The sequence below is a fragment of the Sinohyriopsis cumingii genome, chromosome 4 (genome assembly GCF_028554795.1).
Source record: "Sinohyriopsis cumingii isolate HCF-2022 chromosome 4, ASM2855479v2, whole genome shotgun sequence".
Lineage (NCBI taxonomy): Eukaryota > Metazoa > Mollusca > Bivalvia > Unionida > Unionidae > Sinohyriopsis > Sinohyriopsis cumingii.
Genome location: NC_142964.1, coordinates 85,044,906 through 85,070,267, shown reverse-complemented (window position 1 = coordinate 85,070,267; position 25,362 = coordinate 85,044,906). Strand labels below are relative to the sequence as shown.

At 36.3% G+C, this 25,362-nt stretch overlaps 1 protein-coding gene across 2 annotated transcripts in view; it reads right to left on the bottom strand.

Moving 5' to 3' along the window:
• Window positions 1-25,362, bottom strand: part of LOC149801581 (proton-coupled zinc antiporter SLC30A5-like) — a 99,042-nt gene that overhangs the window by 42,779 nt on the left and 30,901 nt on the right. For both annotated transcript variants that reach the window (XM_089955814.1, XM_089955815.1), the window contains exons 8-11: window positions 25,130-25,206; window positions 22,744-22,920; window positions 21,384-21,672; window positions 11,853-12,058 (exon numbers count right to left, since the gene is read on the bottom strand). In XM_089955814.1, the coding sequence (XP_089811940.1) occupies window positions 11,853-12,058; window positions 21,384-21,672; window positions 22,744-22,920; window positions 25,130-25,206 (749 nt within the window). The remainder of the gene's footprint in view (window positions 1-11,852; window positions 12,059-21,383; window positions 21,673-22,743; window positions 22,921-25,129; window positions 25,207-25,362) is intronic.

Genomic DNA, 25,362 nt, shown 5'->3' with positions numbered 1-25,362 from the left:
TAAACTTCCCTTCTCCGATTCCAGTGAAGGAAATAGCGCTGGCAAAATTGCGAGTATATCACAGTTGGCCTAATATCCGAGCGGAAGCATTTAACGGACAACAACCTAATAACTCGCTGGTTTTTGCATGGACAAATAAACCCAATGGGACCCCAGACTGGAAGGAGGTTACAATACCAACTGGGTCATACCAAGTAGAACAAATCAATAAAGAATTTCAACGCAGAATAAAATCGATCACAGGAAAAGAATCAAAAATCGCTATTACGGTTCATGAACCGACGTTATCGTCGACGACTGAAATAAGCACACCGGGGTATATGGTTGATATTTATAACAGTTCAATAAGAACCATACTAGGTTGGCCCAAGAATCCACCTCATGAAATCCCCGCGGACTTGCACACGAATGCGCAATCGTATCATGAAATTATTCCCAGTTATCAAGATGATTTGTCTATTATAAAAAACACGTTATTACCCAGCTGGTTTATATTTCAAGACAGGAATACCATGCAATGGTATTTTCCGTATAAGGAAACTCCTGAATCGTCCGCAGTGATCACAATTAATTTAAATGATATCGCTAGTGCTTTTATCGAGATTAATCATGATTACCAATTTCAACTAAAACAACTACGGAAAACAAAAGCACGAAAACACGTTGAGGTGTTAAATCAACTCATATCAGACATGGAATATATTAATGAGCGAATCGTTAAAACAATATCCGCTAACAGCGATGATAATAAACAAAAATTCCTAACCGAGTATAATATCACAGAAGCCGATTTACCCGATTTCAAGTTTCCAGGATACAACGCGCCAGAACTAAGAAAGTCTCTTAATGATTTTCTCGGTCCATCAACTATTCTCAAACACAATAACGGAGATGGTGGTAGGCATATTGCTCCATACAACGTAAATATCGCATCGGTGATAGCAATCAATCTAGTGTGTGATGTTATCGAAGGGAGTTACCAGGTAGATACCAAGCAATCAAATCAAGCTCAACAGGGGTATATCCTTTATTCATTTTCACCAACAGCCCCTCCCGGATTCTTAATCGTTGAGAGCCCGATTAATCCGGTCTATATGCGATGCCATAATCGGTTTTTAACGAGAATTAATTTTAGACTTACCGATCAGTCAAATAACCTAATTGATCTACAAGAGGAGGAGTTAGTGATCACTCTGTTTGTAAGATCATTGTAAATAACTTCTTAGCAGCAGGGGGGGCAATGACATCGACGCGGTCGTCGCTGTGTTTACCGGACGCTGACGACGCTGGGATCGGCGCGCAGAAAGTGTATTAAACCAGATGACGTCACCATCGTGTAGGATGGACCGTCGTCGTTTTTTTTTTACCGGGCGCTGACGACACCGGATCCGCTGAGTGCAGAAAGTATTAATTAAGCAAAATAACGATTGGACAAAATGTCGGATTCGCCCCCCCTGCTGCTTGGTTAAACAGCCTGTATGGCTTCCCTTAGTAAGATGTTGAGCTTGTTCACTTTGGTAATCAGTGGCTATTACTACTGACAATAATTGTCAAAATTACGAATCCTAGCGGCCGCGAGGTCAAATCTGCATGATGCTAATGGTACCTATCGAAGCCGTTTTGGCGTCTCTCACTTAGTGTAAAGAAATGTATAATAACGCTAGGGTACCAGACTGCGACTAACGAATCACGTGACAAGATCATTTCTTTTAAAAACACGGCAATTTGTTTAGATGCATACAAAATTGTTTTATTAGTATTGTAGTTGGCAACATAAATAACTTAATGCAAAAAGATCAACATGTCATCGAGGAAAATAAAAATTCTCAGTTTAGAGGAGAACGTGAAAGTAATTCAACTGATGCGGGGGGGGGGGGGGGTCGTCGAGGATCCTTGCAGAAAACTAACGTCGGGAAGACTAAGATAAACAATATCGTGAAAGATAATGAAACAATTCTGCAGAAGTGGAAAGGTGAAATGGACGGAGAAAGGGAGATTGTTTGAGCCAGGAGACGTTTGTATCCTGATTTGAAAGACAAGAAAAAGCAAAAATTTTGTCAGTTGAATTGGGATATGACGACTTTACCGCAAGTAACGGATGGTTGCACAGATTTCAAGTGCGACACAATATCGAGTGTTCTGTCATTAGCGGCGAATCAGCTGATGTTAATAATGAAGTTGTCAAAGATTGGAACAAAAGACTAAACGATATATGCAGGGGATATGACAGCAAGGATATTTTTAATGTGACGAGACTGGTTTGTTTTTTTAAGACTGTTACCAACAAAGTGACAGATGATGTGAACTGTAGCATAATTATAAAGACAGTTTTAAAACTATATCAATGGTTATTCATAGCATTCTTTTGCAAATGATGACAAAGTTTGTTTTACATTTATTTCACATCATGCATGTGATTTTTTAATGAAAATATTAAATATTTAAAATTAAATGTACTTGTGACTTTTTTAATATGTATTTACTATTTGCATTTGTCATCCCCCTCTAGAAAGGCCACCCGCATTATAAGGCCACTTCCCTGCTGCATTAAGGGTGGCCTTATAAGAGGGGGACTACTGTGCCGTTATTAGTATACCTACACTGTTATTACTAATAAAAAGTGCACTGCTATTAGTAGGAATAAACTACATATTATTAGTATGGATACCAACATTGTTAGTATTATGAATAACTACATTGTTATTAGTATGAATAACTTCAATGCAACTCTCTTATTAGTATAACTACATTGTTATTAGTATGAATAACTACACTGCAACTCTCTTATTAGTATAACTACATTGTTATTAGTATGAATACAATTTTTGGGGAATTTGATCTTGCTCAGTTTGTAAACAATTTTTTTGTATGTGTTACTTTGGAGGGTTGCAGAATATACAGGAATAATGATATTCATTTATACCTATATTCACTGCCCCATATTTGTTATGTTATGTTTCATCATACAATATGCATTTCTAACATCACAAAAGGCAAATAAAAATATTCAAGCCTATACTCATATGAATGCCATCTCCAAAGCAAGACGATATATTTGTGTCTGTAGAATACATATGCTACCAGTGTATCATGCCAATATGGTTCTAACCAAACGCGTCCAAGTCCAAAACAATCACAAATATATAATATGAGGCCCAAGTGGGGTTCATATTGCTTGCAGAACTTAACAACTGATCAGTAATGAACAGTGACCAGCACTGAACTTGCCAGGAATCTCATTAATATGTGTGGATACTGCTCATGAATCAACTCATCTAAATTCTTCATGATTAAACTCTATTTGCCAGGTTTAATTACAATCAGATTATAAATAGTCTACAGAGAGGTAGCAAGCTCAGACAATTAACATCAACTCACTATTATATGTGAAACTCTTGCTCATTATCAAACTCATACACGGTCTTGACCATATAAGCCTAGATCAGAAGTTTAATCAAAATCAGGTCCAAAAAACTGAGAACAAAACAGCTGCCAATATGAAACAGGACTGCAGTTTAAAACAAGAGGCCCAAATTGGCATGATATCATTCACCTGGCTATCTGACTGATTGTCAAAACAATTCACACATAGTGACCAAGTAACAGGGAATGGAAAAGCTTGGAGTACATCGTTGCTACATTATTATTTTTGGTGACATTTATCTTGTTTCCTAAACATTATATATACAGTAGCCCCCTCTTAAAAGGCCACCCCTAATGCAGCAGGAAAATGGCCTTTTAATGCGGGTGGCCTTTCTAGAGGGGGATGACAAATGTGAATAGTAAATACATATGAAGAAAGTCACAAGTACATTTAATTTTAAATATTTAATATTTTCATTAAAAAATCACATGCATGATGTGAAATAAATGTAAAACAAACTGTGTCACCATTTTCAAAAGAATGCTATGAATAACCATTGATATAGTTTTAAAACTGTCTTTATAATTATGTTACAGTTCACATCATCAGTAACTTTGTTGGTAACAGTCTAAAAAACAAACTAGTCTCGTCACATTAAAAATATCCTTGCTGTCATATCCCCTGCATATATCATTTAGTCTTTTATTCCGATCTTCGACAACTTCATTATTAACATCAGCTGATTCTCCACTAAGGACAGAACACTTAATATTGTGTTGCGCTTGAAATCTGTGCAACCATCTGTTACTTGCGGTAAAGTCATCATATCCCAATTCAACTGACAAAATTGTTGCTTTTTCTTGTCATTCAAATCAGGATACAAATGTCTCCTGGCTCAAACAATCTTCCTTTCTCCGTCCATTTCACCTTCCCACTTCTGCAGAATTGTTTCATTATCTTTCACGATATTGTTTATCTGAGTCTTCCCGACATTAGTTTTCTGCAAGGATCCTCGACGACACCCCCCCAGTTCAATTACTTTCACTATCTCCTCTAAACTGAGAATTTTTATTTTCCTCGATGACATGTTGATCTTTTTGCAGTAAACTACTCCTGTTGCCAACTTCAATACTGATAAAACAAGTTTGTATGCATCTAAACAAATTGCCGTGTATTTTTAAAGGAAGTGATCTTGTCACATGATTCGTTAGTCGCAGTCTGGTACCCTATTGTTTTTATACATTTCTTTACACTAAGTGTGAGAAGGCCATTTAACATCACGCAGATTTGACCTCGCGGCCGTTAGAATTCGTAATTTTGACAATTATTGTCAGTAGTAATAGCCACTGATTATCAAAGTGAACAAGCTCAACATCTTACTAAGGGAAGCCATAAAGGCTACCAAACCATTTTCCTGCTAACTTGGGTATTGTACATTGATACTGCCACTTTTCAGCTGTTACTACTGTTCAATAATTGTAATTGTAACAATTATCAGTGACTAAACCGGACATCTTATGATAACACAGCAGTAAGGCTAATTTGATTACATGTACATACCCTTTTGTATGGATTAAAATTTGAGTCTTTCTTGGTTTTTATGGAATAAATTTGGCTTCTCGTGAGGCGTAAATGATATAATATTAACCTTAGTGGTAAATGTACTTTACTCAACACTTCCTTCAGTAACGAAAACCTGACATCGGGGAAACAGAAATCAGATTACTTAACACACGTTATGAATAAAATACTGGTTCTGGATACATATTCAAATAAAATGCGGCCGCTTGTGAGGGGTAAATTTTATATTATTGTACTAATATGCTGGTTGCGTTAGCCGGGTGGCCTTTCGCGAGGGGTACTTTTGAACACAAACTCGTCGGTGCCAACGGATTCTGGCCGTAAGGAGCGGGTGGCCGCTGGTCAGGGGGGACGTTCAAGAGGGGGACTACTGTATATATATATATATATCTGTTCTTATCCTCCCCTTTGGGCCCTACCCTTGGAGTCATAACCTGGCAACAAATGAGATCCTTATCAAAAGGTGCTCTGTTAGTTTCGTGGTTAAGATAATGGACTCGTGACCAGAAGGATGTGGATTCTCAACCTCTGATCAGCATGGTTCTCACACTGAATTTATCAGGATTCTTTTTAAGGTCTTAGGATTATTTTGCTCATAGTAATTGAATCTGGAATACATGTGACAGCATGAACATAAATGTTTCAGGCATTTTAATATGGCAATACTAAAAACTTTAAAACTCTATTTAGCAAAATATATGAAACTTGCTTGAAAATATTCTTTACTCTAATCATCCAAAATCTTTAAGTGGGTTTAATCCATCCAAACCAAAATGGTGTGCATGGGCCAAGTCTGCTTTTAAGATGTTGGGCAATGAGAGTTGAAGTTTCTTCCTTAAGGACACCATTCAGCAGCAGCCATCCTGGCCTGTGGGTAAATCTAACCTGGCACCCCAGCATAATCATACAGGATGCTAACTTCCGAGCTATAGTGTCTCTCAAATTACAACAGCCATTTTGCCCCAGTAAAAACTTAACTTCTTCCGCTAAAACTTTTTGTACAAAAACAGACATAAATATAATTACATTATAAAAATATTATCCACTCAGAGTGTTACTTGTTATATTGTAATTTTATTTTTTCTTGAGTTTATATGTTGAGTATATTTTCTTTCTTACATTAATACCATTTCTATCTTATCATGTGGTATGACATTTTAATGAATGACAAAACTACACAAAATATATCATTTCTTTGTACCAAAAGCTGAACAATATGATCCCAAATGTGTTCTATTTTGTTATCTGTTATTTTTTACAATTTGTTTTATTGAAATATGCATGTATTCTAAAATAAAATGTATGCTTTAAATTTTTTCTGCAAGGGGAAAAACTCTACACAGTCCAACACCTGTCATGACATGTGAGGTAAAAATCAGAAATAAGAACATATCAAAAGTCTCAAGTGGCCTAATATCACTGACCTACTAACAGAACTGAAGACCTGACCATTCCACTAAAGCAGGCTTAATTAGTATTGTAAAAACAAAACTCTATGTATCTTTGAACCTTTATAACCTTTTGATAACATATTTTCCTGATGTTTAAGAAGAATTTTTTTTTCAAACATAAAAGCATAATAAAAATGCATAGAACTCAGTCTTAAATGAACTTATCCAAAACCTCTTGATGCCTATTTTACAAGTTGTATTGAAACTAAATGACAAATAAAGTCTCTGGTGAGGCAAAAACCTCAGCCAAAAAAATCACCTCATCAATATAGGCAGATCTAACTTATTATACAACCTGTCAAATATAAAGATACAAGGTTTATTTACGAGGTTGGACAAAAATCCAATCCAAAATTAATCTCTAGAGTTGTAAAACAAGTCAGAAATTCAGATACAACATCATTCTAACTCATAATAAAACTAAGCTGGTAATTTAATGGAAAAAAAATCGGGTTAGAAATACTGTCTCTCAAGTCGTAAGAAGCTCATCTACAACTAAAAGTTTCATCACGGAAGCCACCCATATCTAATACATATGCAGCATGTGGTAAAACATAAAAACAATGAAACAGAAAATCGTACCAGTAGAAAAAGCATAGATAAAACAAAAAAGTGAGAAGGAAGAACAGATTTGCCACCTACATCAACATCTTTTCAAATCTTGATCAATCCAGCTACGATAGCTGCGAAGGGACATAACACAATTTATTTGACACTGCTCCAAACTGTCACTAAAGACCACTTGAAGTTGTCCTAAACTATGGTTTAAATAGTGAATTTGGTCAGCTCCTGCTTAAAAGATACCAAACCGGGACTTCAGCAACTGGGCCTAACCAGAGTTTAGATAATGACCTTTGCTAGCTTCCACTTACAAGATATCAATTAAAGGGTTTGACAATCAGCCCATACAAGCTAACCTGAAAGAAACCAAGACAGTGAGTCTGGCTAGCTCACACCTACAAAATACCAAGCCAGGGGTTTCAGCAGCTGACTCTAAGTGGAGTTTAGGGATCAAGTTTACTCAGTTCAAGCTTAAAAAATTGCAAGTCTGGAGCTACAAAAGTTATCCCTAAAGCTTAGATACCAAGTCATGGACTTTAGAAGTTAGCCCCTTACCAGGGTTTACACAGTGACCATGCCAGGTCAGGGTCTTCAGCAGCAACTTCCGGGAAAGAATATAAAGGTTACCTACTGGGGGGAAAGAAATGTACTAAAAGTAACATTCAGAGATGTAAAATTGTCATGGCATGGTTAGACTTGGTACATCTTTTTGGGAATGAAGAGGTCCGAGTCAAAGAGATGCAAGATCAATGCATTCATATGACATTGTGCAGATTACAATCAAAATTATATTCATAAGACATCTTGATGATATAATCCTATCTCCCAAATGTGATCCAAATCAGATCAGAAATAAAGTCACTAGAATGCTAACAGACTGTTATCACATGCAACATTACCGTATTAATATGCATAGAAATTGCATACAACTGTACACATCCAAGATCCAAGATCATGATAATGCACAATTCCCTTGTTTCAGCATACCTGGATAACTTGAGAACCCAATTATAATGTAGGGGCAGGTGTGGATTCCATTTTTTTCTTCAAATAATACCAAAATAATAGGTCTCTATTTTGCAGAACATGAATAAAACTGTGATTAAATTAGGTAAATGAAACCTTGATTTAGTTCTGGGAAATTTCAAATCAACATCATGAAATTTGCAACTTTTAATATAAAAAATTTTGGGTTAAATTTTCTTTTACAAAATTCTCAATTCAATTAAAATAAAATTTATAGGATGAAATATTGATCAATGAAAACGTCTGTAATACTTACTGGTGCGAACACATTAAGAAATTTGTAATACTTATTGGTGCAAACACTTTAAGAAATAAATATAAATTAAATAAGTCTTGTCAAGTGAAATTCAATGTTTCAGTTATGTCTTCTGATTCAATTTTAGTGTAATCATCATAAATGTGATATGCGCTCTTGTATTCAAATGTTAAAAGTGTTAGTTAATTGTGAAAGCACTGTCCATGAATCTTTCCAAGAGAACCTAATATTATATCTGACAAAACAAGATGTATCACACAAAAGACATGATTTTTAACTCACAAAACCCTCTACACAGTGATGTTTCAGTCATTTTCAAGAGGAAAAAAGAACTGTAAAATGTAGCATTTATAAACGGTAAACTCTCCTGCTTAGAATTCATGTAAAACAATCCTTGGGGCAGCTGACACTGCAAATTGCTAAAAAGGCAATTAAAAGGTAGAGAAGTCAGTATAAACAACCACCATTTCACATATCAATTGGCTTACAATAGCTAGAGTGATGTATTAAGTCATTTGAAGACTGATTTGCGTGAGCCCACTGTGCTAATTTGCACAGGTAAAGTTCATAAAGTGGAACAACCCAGCTAATTTTAAGTTACAGGTAAATCAAAGTGATGTCAAATGCATGTTGAAAAACAAACATTATTTCACATCATTGCCTTGAATGAGAATGTTTAAGCCATCTCTATCAAAATTTAAAATCTCTATTAAAATTTATTGACAATGTTTTTTGACACTGGATTTTACGCCATATATAAAACATAAAGCATGATTATTTCAATTGTTGGAATAGTTTTCAAGTGTGATTTTCTTTTTAATAAATGTGATTCAGGAAGCAATATGCTATGAGCAAAGCCTAGTAAAATTAAATTTCAAAACTCCAGGATGATGGGGTGTTACTTTGCCAAGCACAGGGGCAAGTGGAAACATTTAATTCTTTGCACACGCCGCATTCAACATATCAACGTAAGTTATTTTGAAGCAAATGATGTCCATCAAAATAGGAGCACCACCTGTATGTAGCATATTTGACACACTGAACTAAACAATCATTCAGATTAGTGCTCATTATTATTATTCGTTATCTTAATCTTGTTAATTGATCTCTGCTTTTCAGGATGATTATAGCCATTAAATAGATTGCTTGAAAGACAATTATAAGCACACTTCCATGTTTGCACAGTTAATTTGTGTTGATAAAGTGTTCACACCTGAACTGGACAGAGGCGTTTATTACTCCTGTATTACATGTACAGCCCCTTTAAACCTGAGAATAGCATGTCCTCCCCATTACCCCAATGAAATGGTCAGTCCCCAAATATGACCTATGTTCATTATTCTATAGAGACAAGCGTATCTCATCGTCAAGATGCATCAGTCACAGTTCTAACACTTCTCGTGGGTCAGTGGTTCTTCCCTGGGTTTTCTCAGGTTCTTCCTCCAGCATTAATACTGGCCGCAATACATAGCCTATCATGTGCTGAAAAATGGCATTAAATCCCACAACAACAACAACAGTTCTAACAATGCTAATGTTATGGTTATTAAGAACAACTCTGTTCTGAACAGGATTCACTCAGAGAATTCAGCAGGGAAGTTTGGATAACCATCCAGTCTTAGTGTGTAAAAAGATGAACACATGACACTTGCATTACCTTCAAACCCCATAATAAATGAGTGAGAGAAGCAAAGACTGCATCAAATTAAACATATATTTTGAGATCCTGTGGATTGTAAAGACATACTTGATGCACGTTTTTATTTAATGTCAGTGTGGCTGTGATTATGTGAGAAATTTGCACATGTATATGTTTATGGTGCAATTGTTGTTGTTGTAGGGCTTAACTCCATTTTTCAGCACAAGATAGGCTATACATGGTGGCCAGTATAAAAGGTGGAGGAAGAACATGTGAAAACCCTAGTAAAAACCACTGTCCCATGAGAAGCTACTGGCAAGTTTTCACATACCCACATTGGTCAAGCCCAAGACTCGAATCCATGCAGACAGAGGTGAGATGACAGTGATCTGTAATGGTAAGCACTTTAGACCACTCAGCCACCTGAGGCTCCTTGTGTATGGTGTTAATATTTGACAATGCTAAGTCTACCAACTATTTCTTTTTTTGTAAGTGCATTAAATGCTTTGAAGCAAACGTTCAAGTTAATTCTTTTATTCAGATTTGAATTTCCAATAGGCTTATATGAAGAGAGAGCAAATTCTCAATTGGATGACATTGCTTTTTTGGGGTCACATGCACTGACCCACCCACCCCCTTTTGGACCTCAAAACACACTTTTTGAGTCTCAAAGAAAACCCAACACTGGGAATATGGCAGGTATGTATGATGAGGCTATTGTGTTCTGACCTGTGACTTGCGGAAATCTTTGTAGACTTTTACAATCAATTAAAAATAAAATAGGTTTATATTATCACATTAACTGCATCTTTTGTGTTAAACAAAATCAATGGGTTGAATTAAAACCATTAAAAAACCTGCAATCCTACATGCATAAGTGATAATGGTCACATTGTAACTAAGTCAATTCATTTCAACTGACCAATGATGCTTTCAGGCCTGTGATACTATATACTTCACCAAATCCAGTACCTGACATGCTTGGTATCCATTATGAAGCTGTGGTCAGACGTGGAATGATTGGATGTTGAATATTTCTGTGTTTAGGGACAGGGGCTGGATATGCCAGGAAAACACATCAAAATACCTAGTCCCACTGGAAGATGTTTGAGGCTGGGATGAAGCTGAATACATGGTTTAGGGACAGCTGATTCTGTGCTTATGTCTAGTACCAGACAGTCAACAAAACTGTTAATATATCTAGTGCTGGGGTCTGTATGAAGGGATGGAATATCAGTGGGCTACCAAACCATGTCGGAACTGGCCCATTAGTCTATACCTTGATAGAATCCTCTGGTTGTGGCATTGTAAACTGGGTGTTATGTCCATGACATCTGCATCCTTAATGATATGCTTCATAATGTTTTCATTTGCCTAAATTAGTTGTTTGACAGTAAAGGCTGTCTACGCATCCCCTGACTAGCATACAATTATGTTGCAAGTATGGCCTGAATTGCACAAATTATACAGTCCAAGTGACTGTCTTCAGCCAGCTTGAATTACCTGCAACCCATGCACCTAATCCTGCCCATTGTGCTGATACAGACAGCAGAACAGTGTGAGGGATGGCTTTGTAAGGTAGTGGATGTACTCCCAATGTACAATGATTATGATGGTTGACTTTGTGTGATAGTGGATGTACTCCCACCTTATGATTGTGTACCATGTCTGAAGCAGGAACAAGGGTTATGCAGGATGTGGTGCCTTGCCTAAGAACCATGCTAGGATTTATCCCACTACATGTGACTTGCACAAACTTTAATAAAAAGTTTTAAACATAAAACATTGTTACTGCAGAGGAATGATACCTTTTTTCAATATAGTAGTAACAGAAACCTTTTTTCAATATAGCAGTAAGAAAACCATCTCTGCCATGTTGCATTTTTTAATTGTACAACTATTACATCTATTTGGTCTTCTCCCACTGAAATGATTGTACACATCTAAACAAGAAAGTTCAAAACTTTAACTTACCAGATTTATACACAAGAAATAGAATATTTTTCTAGAATCGGAATCTTCCAGAATCTGTTTCAGTCCATTCTTGAGAACTGTTGCGATTGAGTGTGATGTACGATGAAGTGCCTCTCCAGTAAAGCTGTACAGTGGCATTCCAGCTGAGGAGAAGCCAATAAAACTGCCTTTAGAATTCCTGCCTGGTCCAACCAGGATACCCGTAGCTGTAGTAGAAAGAGACCTCCATAAATTAGGTTGACACGGTCTTGCATTTCACAATTTGGGATCTTAACCAGGCAAAAGCTCTGCCATGTAGCTATACAGTCATAACCCTTCCATTAGTTTTATCATTGACAAACCAGTTGAACCAAAAAACATAAAATTAACAATAGTAAAAACACTAATATAGATATCTGAGCAGACAAGAAATGCACCACACTTGTCTCTATTCAACACCCTTATGTAAACTTTGCTTGCTTGAAAATAGACAAATATAATTGTCTGCAGATCTGTCAACCCTAACAAGACCTTCCTAGTAAAGCAGCTGATCTTCCATTTTTCAGTAAGTGCGATTCCAGTAAAATATACATGGGATCCAGGGAAGGCACTTTTAATGCACCCATAGATAATGTTAAAATTTGTATCATTTTCATATGCACTCTTTGAGGAATCAGGGTGTCCTGACTTACAGTTTCAAAAAAGTGCCATCCCTGTGTACCATGAATGTTTAAATGGAACAGTCCTAAAGTGTAAGGAAATGTCATTTACTGCTACTTTTGACTTGGAAAACATACATTTAAAAGTTAAAAAATATGATCAGATGCAGTGGTGTCAAATAATATGTACATCAAAACTCTGTAAAGTATACTTGTACCATAACTACTTCCAGTACAGTTTCAGAAACTGCTGTTTCAAACCCCTGGAGCTTAATTCTTTCTAGGTCATAAAACTTCACATAATCTTTGGGTTTTGCTAACATTTCATGTGTTAGTATGTACTGTTTTCATTTGTTGGAAGACATTTCAAGAAAATGCTATAAACTATGATCATGGAAGTGTTTTGCATAAAAAAATATGGGCAGTTTAAAGCATCCAAAGCACTCTTTTAATGTTAGCCTGGTTTCCTGACCAACTCAAATGAATGTAATACAAAACCCATATCTGGATCAAAGAACCAACTATCTGGATTTGACAGCATTAAACATATCATTATTTTTGTCCATAATTTAAGGGACACTTCCAATGGTCAAATCATAAGGGTGGGCAGATCTGTTGCACCAATTAAAAGTAGAGTCATGATATTATATTAGGGGGCGCTCACCAGTTATTATGTACTTTTGAGAGAGATGTATGTAAGGTAAAGTTGTTTGCATTTAAAACATGCACAATGGAGAGAATGTTGGTATACATCTATGCTACATTAATGTAATGTGGAAGATATTTCTTTGGATATTGTACTTTTGGAAATTGTACATGATCTAAGCACACTGCTAACTAAAATGACTGCTCCCTTGTGCAAAAAAATCAGTCTGAATTAGTCTAAAGTACACTATTCATAGCAGCTATTAAAATAGGGAAAATGAATTTTGCTAGACTAGACAATACCAGCTTCTGAAAGTGCAACGAATGAATTACCAAATATATAAAATGTAAAAAAAGTTATCAGCTCTTTTTTTATACAATTTACCTCTGAAGTTCAGAAAGTGAAAATGACCAAGTGGAGCTAGCACTTTTTTTGAAAGGTGCACATCTGGAGTAAGGCCAGGCTGTATACTCTATAACCCATATTAAACCCATCAATCACACACCAAAATAAAGGGAATTAAAGGTTCTTTGAATTATATCTAAGGTATACAAGGTCTTTTTTAAACAGCCAGTATAACCAGTGAGGAAAGCCAGGGAAATTCTTTTTCTTTAAAATTTTAACCCTATGCAAAATACGAAACTGTAGAGTGCCACCTTAGCATTAAATTTCCCAAATAACCATCATGGATTTAAATGATGGAAATTTTTATATTCAAAGAACTGGAAACCTTATATTCACTGACAGTTTTAAATGGTGATTTCAGTGTCAAAATGAGTTTTATCAGCAACAAGCAAAATCTGACATTCAACCAATCATAAAGTGTGTTACATAAACAAATGTGTCAGAATTTGCCATCTTGTATTTTAGGATTTTAGTGCACTATTCAGCCATCACAAACTGATCTTTAATGATCAATGCATCAGTGCAGCCTGTAAAATAAATATTTGGAACAGTGAAACTGCTCATAATCACCCAAAATCCTCAAATGCAAGATTGTTATCCCTTTCTTAAAACACTTAAAACGTTAAACAAAAAGTCTGAAATTGTCATTGTGGATAGCAAATTATACCAAAATTTCATTGTCATTGTGAAAAGCAAATACCAAAATTTCATTGTCATTGTGTACAGCAGATGATACCGAAATTTCATCAAAGCTGGTGATGACAACAAGGAAGATTTATGGCTGCAAAGATTGACATTCAACCAAATAATATGCATTTGACACTAATAAATATGTTAAAACAAAGTTTTGTGTGTGTGTGTGTGTTTCAATGGCCATTCATGGAATGCATCTGCAAAACTTGATTACAATCAAACTTCTGTCATTATTCTCTCCTATGATGTATGAACATGTAATGAATTGAGGAGCTAATGGGCACTAATTTATTCTCAAACAAGAAAAAAGAAGAAGCTAGCCATCAAAGGAATCAAAGCTAGAAGAGGTGTGGACTTGTCCTTACACCAGCCTACTAAACTGGCCACTTTCCCTCATATGCCTTCAAAGTGGAGGGCCATCCAGATGTAGAGATACTCTCCATGAAGGAACTTGTCCAGAGATGGATGGAACACTGGTGAGCTCAGATGCTTGGGGGTAGAAACACTCTTCCTGGGAATATCTATCATGATTTGTCTGATCACTGAGGATTAATTAGAACTACTCTTGCCTTCACCTTCTGATCTAGCTTTGAAATATGGACCAATGAACAGATGGTAGTAGCCCATATCTTTATCAGATGATCAACAAAGCACTGATGGCCCAGGTCTAGTCTGGGAACAGAGAGAGGAAGGTAGGCAGTTTGCAGTTCCACCTTGTTGCAAAGGGGTCTACCACTGGGTGATCCCACAAGATGCAAACTTAATGAAAGACATTTGTGAAAAGACTACTTTATGTGTAGCAGTTGGCCTTACTTGATAACAAATCAGCCAGGATGTTGAGCATACCCAATATATGCTAGACCAACAATGACATATGGTATTGGGTGCACCAGTGCAAAAACTCGCTTATCACAAAATAACAGAGTAATGCAAATTTGGTTCTCCCCTTCTTGGAGATATTTTACAACCACAGAGTTGTCCAGCATTATCTGGAACATTGGATCATTCCAAGCACAGAAAGCACAGAGAAGTCTTCATCCCCAATAGATTGACATGAACATCCACTAGCTGCCAACTGTTACGATGCAGGGCAATTGGTGGATCACTCAACCTGACAAAAATTGGAACCTGTGCAGATCATAACTTCTTGTTGGTGAGTTTTCAGAGGAATTCCTGCCACTAAACACTCCCTATCTTGCCACTAGTGTATGAAGTGGTGGATTTTGATCGAGATCAGTATCTGATGGTCTAAATGACTAGATAAATGGCAAAACTGGGACAGGAGTGCACCTATGTAAGGTGTGCCTGTAGAGGCAGCTAGGACAGAACAAGTCTGCCACTTCACTTAGAAGGTCAAGGCACTGAAGAAACTCCTTCACCAATACAAAGTCTTGACAGAGATTGACTCTGAAATGAGTCAGGAACTCATTGCCAAGATGGATCAAAAGCTGAAAAGGGACAATATCCAACTTATTCCAGTGCACTATAAAACCTAAACTACAAAGAAGGGAAAGGAGGTCGTTCATATCCTGAACTAGAACTCAACTTATCAAATGTTGAACACTGTACAGCTAAGTGGCCACTCCTTTTGTGTAGGATGTCCTGAAGATGGTGACTATGTGGTCCAACATATTGGTGCAAGTTAAAGGACTGAGGCTCAAATTGAATGGAAAGGTGTAGATTGATGCACCATCCAATGATAACCAAAGTGAAGAAACTTGTGAGAAACCGGGTGTCTGGTAATATGAAAATAATCTCTGGTCATGTACTCATTTCGCCTCACCAACAGACATAACAACTGTGCTATCTCAATTTTAAACTTTGACGAGGCAATAAACTGATTGAAATGGCTCAGGTCTACAACAGAATGTAGTTTTCTATTGGTTTTTGGGACCAGAAAGTGCTGGAGTAAAAGCCAGGAGAATCTGGCTTTGGAACTATCTCCAACGAATGCTTAGAGAACTATATCTGTTAAAGCATCCACCCTCAAAGGATCCTTCAGAGCATCCATCATGGAAGAAGATGATGAAAATGGTCAAGGCCAAATGAGATCCACAGCCACTCCAAAACAACTTGGACCAACCATTAATTGTACTGGAAGAAGCTGATCCAGGTCTGTTGAAACAGGAGTTTGGCACCATTGGGAGGGCACCAGTGGACAAGAGATGGGGCAGGGTTTGAGGGAGGACAAACTAGTTCTTTTTTTCCTTCTACTGGCCTGTCTACAAAACTGGGTCCTTTGACCACCTGAAATTCAACTGGCTGTGAAAGGACTATTGGTGCTATGTTGCTCCCCCTCCCCTCATTTTTGATACTGCATTAGACAAGGCTGAAATGAGGGAAGGGCATACAAGAGAGCTGAAAAAGTAACTCCTGTGATTCCTACCTTCTAATCTACTCAATGCACCACCCAAAAACAGAAGGGGATAGACAAAAGGCAATGAATGCAGTGTTGCCATATGATGTTGCTTAAGTGAAGAAGAGTATATGTGAAAATCTCTTTTCACTAATCCAAAATTGCCTGAAGCCATAAGGACATCAGCTAACATATTACTTGCAACCCAATTAACAACTTGGCTATGTGGCCCATGAATTCCCTTGCAACCCAATTAACAACCTGGCTATGTGGCCCATGAATTCCCTTGCAACCCAATTAACAACTTGGCTATGTGGCCCATGAATTCCCATGCATGACTGCTACATGCTTTTTATACCAGCTGTAAAACAGCCAAGGATGCCAAATCCAGCAGTGAGAAAGTTGCCACAATGTTCCTCATTTGCTTTGCTGTGGCATTAAATGTTTGTCTGTTGATGTAGTAAAACAGAGAGGCAGATATATTTATGGCAGCAATAACCTTTTAAGAAAAGATGGGGTTGGATAGGACACACCCTACGTAAGCCGCCAACCAACATTACCAGACAGGCATTGAGATGGAATCCTCAAGGCAAGCAGAGAAGGGGACGACCAAGAAACACCTGGTGATGCGACCTTGAGGTGGACATGACTAAGATCGGTCACACCTGGAGTCAGCTTGAAGGGATGGCACAGGACAGAAGCCTCCGGCGATCTTTTGTGGGCAGCCTATACCCCGGCAGGGGTGACGGGCAAAACTAACTAATTACCTTTCCAAACATGGAATGTCTACGTGGTACGTGTGCAAGTGGGACTGGTACCAATGTGATGAGAACAACATTGGCAGTTGACTCACAGAAAAAAGAATTTGGCATTACTGGGTTTACAGATTTTGTCAGAAAGGTGCCAGGTAATCTCCACAAAGTTTTGTGTCTAAGGAAGAATTCAAAATGACAGGTGCTAGTTTTTCTCACCAGCATCAACTGAAAAGCCTTGACTTTATGTGCCCAAATCATCACAGGTTGGGGATGGCACTTGGATGGCAACAAGATATTATAAACTTCTTCAAATACTGCATTAAAGCTAAAATCCATCCATTCCATAGGTCAGAGTAAGGCAGCAAACTGCCGTTGTTCCCTTCTTCAACAGTGGGGTATTTTTCGGCCTGTACACATTCCATGTTTGGTTAAAGAATTCTGCATGGAAATGATGATGCTGTATCATCTTCATGAGTGGTGTGGCCAGGCTCTCCGTATCTGAAACAGAATGTTGCCCAGATGGCAAATGTCAAGTCAGGGTGGACAGCTGGTCTGGGATGGCTCGCTGGCATGGTCTATGAAACTGTGTACAGTGTGAATTGCCAGCAATGATATCAGACTGTAACCCATGCAGGTACATAACCTACGCATAGCCAATAGAGAGGACTCATGCTCAGGAGGCTGACAAAATGGAAGAGTTAACTTCCAGTATATTCTCAAACTCCTCAGTAGACAGACAAATAAAAGCCTTGAAGCAAACTCTCAGGAAGCTAGCATTTCAAATGTAGCTTGCATTTTAGGCCATGCATTTGTGATTCCAACAGTGAGTGGAATTGGTTATAGTTCATTCTGTATAGCATCACAAATAATATCCAAGTCTTGTTTCTCACTGAATTTTGACATCAACATCTCAAAATGTGACTAAAATTACAGAATTAATTTCATGTACAAATGATTTAAACATGATTCATACTGACATGGAGCACATTTGATACATGCTGAAAAAGACTGGTCTGTGCCCATGTACCGTATTTACTGTATGTTTTTGTACAGCAAAAAATAGTTACTCTTCTGGTTGTCCAAAAACATATTAAATACCTTAATTTGGTGTCCAAAAACAAACAGGGGAAGATACATTTGTCCTCTCTCCCCCACCTGCCATAACAACTTTACCGATAGCTCATAAGATGATGTGCTGCCATGAATTAAACATGTATTTTTGTATGGGAAATTTTGATTTAAAAAAAGAAGAAAGTTTAAAATTAGCCTGATACACTTGTATCTTGACAAGTTACATCTGTGCAGTACAATCCATAATGATTTATGTATCATACATGTACACGAAAAATCCTTGAATTTGAGTATAGGTAACATGCTAGTAAATTCACGTATATCTGTTAGAAACCAGAAATAACAAATAAATAAATTGGTAGTCATTGTTTGATTTATATTCCATAGTCAACAACACGTCACTAAACAATTCACAATGATATTCATTGTTGCCAATAGTACATGGATGTATAGTTGTCATTTACATGATACATGTACCTGTACTTAAATTTGCCTAGATTTTAATCTGAGTGAGAAAACCATGTCCAGCTGAGGCTACCAAGAGGATGGGGCTATTCACAGGGAAATAAAAACATGTGAATAAAAAAAAAATCACAAACATATCTGTGAGATGTTCCATCTTCAATTAACTTGATGGCCAGATATCTAATTTCAAAGGATTGTTAATTTGCCTTTTATGTTGCTGTTGTAGCCTTTGTAAGCATAAAGTTACTTTCTTCCTGCAAAATGGAAATTTTCATGGCAAAATAAAGATGTTCCAATCACTTTGGAAAATGCAATGATCGATCACATTCCACTGCTTTTATTCAAGTTTGTTTCCAACTTCCTTTGATGAAAGGCACATTGTTTTTATGGAAGATTATAGCTGGCTTCCTCTGATGAAAGGCACGTTGTTTTTATGGAAGATTATAGCTGGCTTCCTTTGATGAAAGGCATGTTGTTTTTATGGAAGATTATGGCTGGCTTCCTTTGATGAAAGGCACGTTGTTTTTATGGAAGATTATAGCTGGCTTCCTTTGATGAAGAGGTGCATCTGTTATTGAAGCTGCTGCCAAAAGACCAACTTTGGAGGACCGAAGTAATGCCCATTTGTTATTGCGGCAGCAACATCAAATAATTATGGAACAAAGTATAGTTTGGAACTGACAGCTTGTTGACATATACAATTAGAAAACAACAGGATTTGTTCAATTTGGGACATAGGTCTTTTCTGTCGACATGTTTATTTTGTTTTGTTTTTATCTTGATGTCAAAGTAAACATGACAGAATTGGTAGTTTATATTCTTAAATTAAGGTGGTTCTTTTCTGTTCTTTTCTCTTTCTTAATCTAACCATGGGTAGCTCCAAAAAGAGCAGAACTTCCAGACTCCAAACAATCAGCTTGTTATAGATTGTTCTGATGCAAAATTTCAAGGTGCCTAGGCGATAATTATTAACAATACAACTTGTAGGATTTCTTTGACACATTGATTTGGAAAAAATAGGCAGCTACCTGGTTTCAATCATTATTTATTATCTGAAAAGAGCTTTATTACCTGTAGAACAGTATCTATGCCTAATCCATGGTATATAATGTTCCAGGGATAATGGCTTGCACGATGCCAATAAATTAACTAATCCATACTGACTCTCTGATGCATTGTTTCATGAGAAAAAACAAAGCTCATGGTTTCTAAACAAAGCCTGACCTGCTTGAAGAGGTTTCACATATAAAGATGTCAATAGTGGCAGCCAATAACTGAATGAAACTAGTAAAATAAGAAACAATCACAAATAACTGTTCAATATGGTATGCTTTGATAACCAACCACTCACGGAAAAATTACATGATAAGATATAAAAAGGATGCCTTCCACTATCAAAAGTTATTTAAATTTATATACAAGAAAGCTATCATAGGGAAATGTAATATTATTAGTACTAATAAATAAATTTAATGGATCTTCTTTGATTGTGTTCAAAAATATAAATTCTATAAAAGAATTTATAGTCCAGCAATGTCTGAAAGTTACAAGGCCTTTAAATAGCATTTTTCCAAAAAAATTATGGTGTCTGAAAATATACAGTAAATATGGTAATCCACCATGTTTGTCCTAAGTTCTGGAAGAGTCCAATTTTGATACTGCAAAGAACCCAAAGGGAAGAAATGACATATTGGCTGCATATAGCTGAATAAATAATAACAAATCTACTCTTCCACAGGTCATGGCGGCATAGACAATTATTTTATGTAAACACACCACCCAATTTTAGCATATAGTTAATGAGATATGTTACACTCCATGTTGATTCAAATAGTGTTGAAATACTTCATGCACAAAATGAATTTGTTACTTTTAACTACATTTAATGATGCTAACCTGAAAATTCACTAAACTACACACATGGATATCATTCATGAGGCTGTGCACAACGAACAATAGTTGTAGCAATATCTGAGGAGTCAGTAACTACTGACATGGTATAGGGAATCTTCACTGACATGGTATGGGTAATCTTCACTATAGGTTAGGGTTCCATCAAGGCATCCCTATCACACTTGCCATGGATTCCGAATGATGAGGCAATCTCAGCATGTCTTTGTCCAAATACTTGGACGACAACCATTTCTGCCTTCAGTTCCTTCTGCAAAAAGCTTGATTACGATATACACTTTTTTATAAGACAAGTCCAACTGCAAACTGCAGATCCAGATCTACTATCATATAATGCACTGTCAGATCTAGGTCTGTGCAGTTTGTTAGAAAATATCATTAAAACAAACAAAAAAGACCCTGATCAACAGGTGCATTATGCTATGGCAGATCAGGCTCTTTGCTGCTTGTAGTTAGAATAAAATTATAAGCAAGGAACAGACTGGGTTATAGCACAATATATGCAGCCAAAGAGCTAGTGTATAAAAAATAAAAGTTTTCAGTTTTATTGATCAGTAATGCACAACTGAGTAAACTATGACATGAACTTACCCAAAATAAGCATGCCTAAACTAAGCAAGACTCCCCATGACAAGACGTGATCTTCTGTTATGACCTCCTTCAGTTTATGCATTGAGGTGATCATTGTCATCAAAGGGTGGTTCCATGTAACACTAAGAAACAAGGCACTGGCAAACATGGCATAGGTACCATATATGGCTACCCTTGGTGGCTGCAGGTGGTTCATAGTAACTGCCCCGAGGTAATAATCAATAGTGAATACAAACAGCACTACAAGGGTCATGGGCAACAGAAGGAAGAACCATGAGGAGATCTCCACCTGAGGAAAAAAAATTAAAAATAATAATAATAATAATAATAATAATAATAATAATAATAATTTTTAATATTATTATTATTTAACAATTATTATTCTTATGATTAAGATTATGATTATTACTTAAAAAGTGTGGTGTCTATTACATTCCTTCCATATTCACAAATATTCATAAAATTTAAATTTTGCAATACTATCATTGATCTCTCAACCAAAATAATAAAAATGTTGTGACCTACATCATCTGCTTTCTGTCTTGTTTCTCCTTTCACTATTACTTTGATGGTTTTAGCAAATGACAATAGCAACTGTTCCAATTTCTGTTTAAATTTCCTCTTCATTGTTATCATAACAGATATTTATAATTCTCTCCAGTCTTGGGTCCCTGAGTGGTCAAGTAGTCTACATTGCTCATCATTATGGAACATTGCTATCTCACATCTGTTTGCATAGGTTCAAGTCATGGGCTCAGCCAATGTGGGTATGTGGGAAAGCTTACCAGTAGCTTCTCGTGGGTTGGTGGTCCTTTCCAGGGTTTTCCCGGGTTCTTCCTCCATCATTCATACTGGCTGCCAAATATAGCCTATCTTGTGTTGAAAAATGGCGTTAAACTCTATAACAGCAACAACAACAACTCTCCAATCTTGCACATATATTTTATCTGGGATATAATTCTGAGTAGTCAAAAGTTTACAAACTTAAACAGATAGGCTAAATGTGGTACTGATTTCCTTAAGCCACTATGTTTTTTCTTTCCTGTTTTAATCCTCCCATATCATAAATATTGTTTTAATAATACAACTTTTGTATGCAAGATTCAGTTTTTCAATTGGCAAATCATGTGCTGAAACAAGTTGCTATTTTGCAGTTTATTTGCCCCTCTTCCTTCACTTCTTTTTCATTCAGTCCTCTGTTGTACCATCATGTAAAATGCCTGTCATTTTGCATCTTTTGCGTTCAGTGTTTCTTTCGTCTATGTAAGCATTTATTGTCCCCTGATGAAGAGTTTACTAATCCCCAAACAATGAAAAACAATTAACCTCCATGCTGCTCTAGCAATTTATTTTCCTGTACCTGACTACCCATCGTGGCATAAATAATGACAGCCCAGGGAAAGAGAAGCAGTGACTGGACAAATGTGGACAAGGCATGAAGTCTCTTGGCCCCTCCCACATCCACAGACAGTTTTTTGGCAGCATTGTTATACCCCACTGTCAGACACAGGGTCAGGAATACCAGTACAACACCTCCCTGTTAAAAAAAAGTAATATATTAAAGTTTTAAGAAAAACAATACAAAAAATGTATTTGTTAAACCCAAATGAAAATAGAAGAACAGTGAGCAGTTGCAGTTATCCTATGATGGAGATGAATCTACAGTCCTAAAAATGCACAACTGTTTTGAAAATAGTGCAAGTATAAAAATATTTCAACATGTATATCTCTTGGTGATGAACATAATATGAACTAAGTTCGACAGCAATCCACTGAAAACTGCACAAGCAGTTGCATTCACAAACTTGCATATTGCATCCAGCTGTAAGTCAACAAGTACAATAACTCTTACAAGAAGAATCTGAAGTGGGCCTAATATCACTCACCTAGTTAACCCATTCACTATGCAGGTTTATGAAACATTGTAATAACACATTCTACATAAACACTTTAGCAAAACTTACTATCATGTTTTTACCTATCTGATTATATCCTGGAAAAATTCTTTCTGAAGATAAAAACATAATTAATATACACAGTCTCATTCTCATAATCAAACTCATCAAGGTCTTAATAATAATAAACCCAAAGAGTGGTGACATTGTCAGCCAATCAAATGCAAGATCACCTCATTAATATGCATGGAAGCCTGCTTACTTTTAAAACTGTCCAAGATCTTAATGATATAAGCCTATATTCCAATTCATATCAAAACCTGATCAGAACTGTGGTTTGCAGAGCTGCAATTATATCAGCCAATCATTTGAAAGATCATCACAAAAATAGGATGGATCTTGTTCATTACAGCCATTTTGATCAAAATCAGACCACAAATTTGGCTTCTAGAGTGGTAACAATTGTAGCAAATCAGATCAAAGATAACATCATTATATATGTGGACCTCACTTATTGTCAAACCCATCCTAGATTTTAATGATATAAGCCCATATTTCAAGTTTGATGAAAATGGGATTAGAAACAAGGTTTTCAGCATAGCAACAAGCTCAGCCAATCAGATGTAAGATCCAGTCACTAATATGCATACATCTTGCTCATTATTAAACATATACATGATCTTGATGATATAAGCATATATTCCAAGCATGATAAAAATTGGGTAAGAAATATAGCCTCATTACTGAACTTATCTGAGAGTCTGATGATAGAAGCATACATTCCAAGTCTGATCAAAACTGGCTCAAAGTTCTTTCTTACAAAGTGGTGACAAAGGCACCCATTCAGATGCAAAATCACTTCATTAATATGCATGGACCTCCCTTAATATGGAACCCATCCATGATCTTGATAATATAACCCCACGTTTCAAGTTTGACCAAAATTAGATCAGGACACTGGTATATTAAGATCAGCAAATCACATGAAAATTCCCCTAATCTGTATGCATGGATCTCACTCACTATCAAACACAATCAAGATCTTAATGATATAAGTACATATTCCAAGTGTCGTTAAAATAGGATCAGACATGTAGCCTCCACATCTGTAACAAGATCTGCCAATCATATGCATGGTCAGCTCTTTAGTATATATGGATGCTCTTCATTATCAAACTTGTTCAAGACCTTAATGTCATAAACTCATATTACAAGTTCGATTAAAATCAGATCAGAAATAACAGACTTTTCATGCACAATTCACGACAGATGATGCACAGCCATAACATAAGCTCACAATAACATTCACAGTCTTCTTTCAGTCTGTGACCTTGACCTTTGACCATGAAGGCAACAAGGTTCTTCTTTAGCCATGTACAAACCATCCACAAAATCAAAATCAAAAATATGTAATAAAGTAATCAATAGGTTTTAAAATATGAAATAAAGTAATCAATAGGTTTTAAAATATGTAATAAAGTAATCAATAGGTTTTAAAATATTAATAAAGTAATTAATAGGTTTTAAAATATGTAATAAAGTAATCAATAGGTTTTAAAAGACAGCAATTTTATTCTGATAGAAATTTGTTTGGTATGCTCCATTATTAGCAATATTATTTTTTATAGTTCTAGTTCATGAAATATACCTTATAGTAATTTAGTACAAAGCAAGTTGATGTCTATTGGTAATACATCTACCAGTAGTTACATCCTATAATCCTAGCTCAACAACCAGAGACAAGTAAAACACCATTCCTCCCCACCCCTTTTAATGCTGGTTTGGGGGATACACAAAATGAAGCTTTTATCTGTTTGCCTATCTGTACATCTGCAGGTCTTTGCTCCTTACCTTGTGATCTGATGTTCCAATAAAATTAATGATATGGTAGAATATGTAGGATATAAAATTGTAGTGCTTGTGGTCAGCTAAATAGTGTCAAGGTTCAACAATCACATAATCAAAACACTGAGAACACAGATGATTTGAAGGGTGACTGGCTAATGTACTGAACAAAACACTGACATTCCAGGTCCCCTTTTTAAAGATTATAAGCAAATAAAATATTGGACTACATAATGTTA